General features: G+C 44.1%; 1 protein-coding gene across 1 annotated transcript in view; it reads right to left on the reverse strand.

The window, feature by feature from the left end:
- FAM45A (family with sequence similarity 45 member A) overlaps positions 1 to 2,010 on the reverse strand; it is a 28,160-nt gene that overhangs the window by 6,160 nt on the left and 19,990 nt on the right. Inside the window, 1 exon segment of the mRNA XM_023511683.1 lies at positions 1,505 to 1,612. Within this exon segment, the coding sequence (XP_023367451.1) occupies positions 1,505 to 1,612 (108 nt within the window).

Genomic DNA, 2,010 nt, shown 5'->3' on the forward strand with positions numbered 1-2,010 from the left:
ATTGTTGTTTGGCGGGTCCGGGCTGGGGATTCGAACCCGCCACCTTAGGTGTACATGGCTGGCGCCTTAGCCGGTTGAGCTATAGGTGCCGAGCCGACAATTTAAAATTTCTAGGACAACACTAAAACACAATCATTAGCTCCAGAGCACTTTCATCCCTGGGGCTTACTGAGACGATTTCCATACAGGAGTCACACTTAACCCTTGAGTTCATGCTCTTTAACACCTGTACTTCTCTCCCCTCGTGTTAACAGGGCTTAGTGACTTGCTTCTCACACCGCACGTAGAGGAAGTAATAGTGTGTGGCTTCCAAGACTAGGCTATAAAAAAAGCACTGTGGCTCCTCTCTTGGGTCACGCTTGAGGAAGCCAGCTGTCACGCTGTGAGAACAGAAGCCCTATGGAGAGGCCTATGTGGCAAGGAGATGAGGCTGCCCGGCAACAGCCACTGAGTCAGCCTGCAGTGACTTCTAGCCTCACTTGACCCTTCAGACGACTCTGGTGATAGCTTTCTTTTTTTTTTTTTAAGAGAGATGAGTACTCCCAGGGTGGAGTACAGTGGCACCAACATAGGTCACTATAGCCTCAGACTCCTGGACTCAAGCCTTCCTTCCACCTTACCCTCCCAAACAGCTGAGACTATGGGCATGGACCGCCATCTTTGGCTATTTTTTTTTTTTTTTGAGACAGCTTCACTATGTTGTCCTTGGTAGAGTGCCATGGCATCACAGCTCACAGCAACCTCAAACTCTTAGGCTGAAGCGATTCTCTTACCTCAGCCTTCTGAGTAGCTGGGACCACAGGTACCCTCCACAACACCCAGCTGTTTTTTTGCTTCAGTTGCCATTGTTGTTTTAGCTCCCCAGGGCCAGGTTCGAATCCACCAGCCTGGGTGTATGTGGCTGGCGCCCTACCCACTGAGCTGCAAGCACCACCTTTTAAAAAATTTTTTGTAGAGACATGGTCCTGCTATGTTTTCCAGGTTGGTTTAAAGTTTCAGACCTCAAGGATCCTTCAGCTCAGCATCCTGAGTAGATAAATTAGACTTGTGCCACCATGCATGCCCCTGACAACATCTTGATTGAAATCTCATGGGAGATCCTGGGCCAGAACCTCCTAACTATGTCACTCCTGAACTCCTTATCCACCAAAACTGTGAGATAATAAATATTTGTTCTTTTAAACCACTGAGTTATGAAGTAATCTATTGTAGCAATAGATAGTAACCTTGTTTAAACAGAAAAGTAGAAAAACAAGATGAGGAGACTATTTAACTTAACACACTGTGTTATGCAGTACAAGCCCCCGGGATGTACTGCTAACAGGTGTACATCTGTAAGAGTAACTGCTGTGTTCTAGACATAGAAACACCCCTCTAGCTTTATCAGAGTGGGTAAACAGGACTTCAAAAGCTGGTTTTAGAGAATCAGCCTAAAAAATACTTTAAAAATACAATTGCTTGACCTATATTCTGTGTCAAGAACAGAACAGAACAGAGAACTAACCTTTTGCAAGTGGAGCAATCGTAATTTCACTATCTGCGAGATTCACAAACACATCGTAGAGGTCTGGTCTGTTGCTTACCTCCAAGTCTACAAACCCAGCGATATAACCTGTGTTACAAAGGTGAAGAACATCAGTTATCACCGGAGTGGGAAGAAATACTGAACATATAAAAAGAACTGAGTCTAGTTGTTTTAGCTGGCCAGGGCCAAGTTCTAGAACTGAGTCTAGAAGCTCAGCAGCTGCTCTTTCCCACTGCATCGTTTATTAGGAAATGTTAGCTGTACCCTGTGGCATTTATTAACAGTACCTTATTGTTAGCCACTTGAAGAAATTCACACAACCCAGACCTACTCAGATGTGAGAAAATGGGGCATGAAAGAATGATATGCCTGATTACTGAAGCAAGGAAGTGACTTTTCAATAAATTTCCTGGGCCAGAGAAAAAATTAAATTGGATACCAAACTACCAAACTTAAACGCTACACCAAAAAAAAAAAAAAAAAAA

This window comes from Otolemur garnettii, unplaced genomic scaffold, assembly GCF_000181295.1.
Source record: "Otolemur garnettii isolate 467f Iridium unplaced genomic scaffold, OtoGar3 scaffold00021, whole genome shotgun sequence".
In the NCBI taxonomy this organism is placed as follows: Eukaryota; Metazoa; Chordata; class Mammalia; order Primates; family Galagidae; genus Otolemur; species Otolemur garnettii.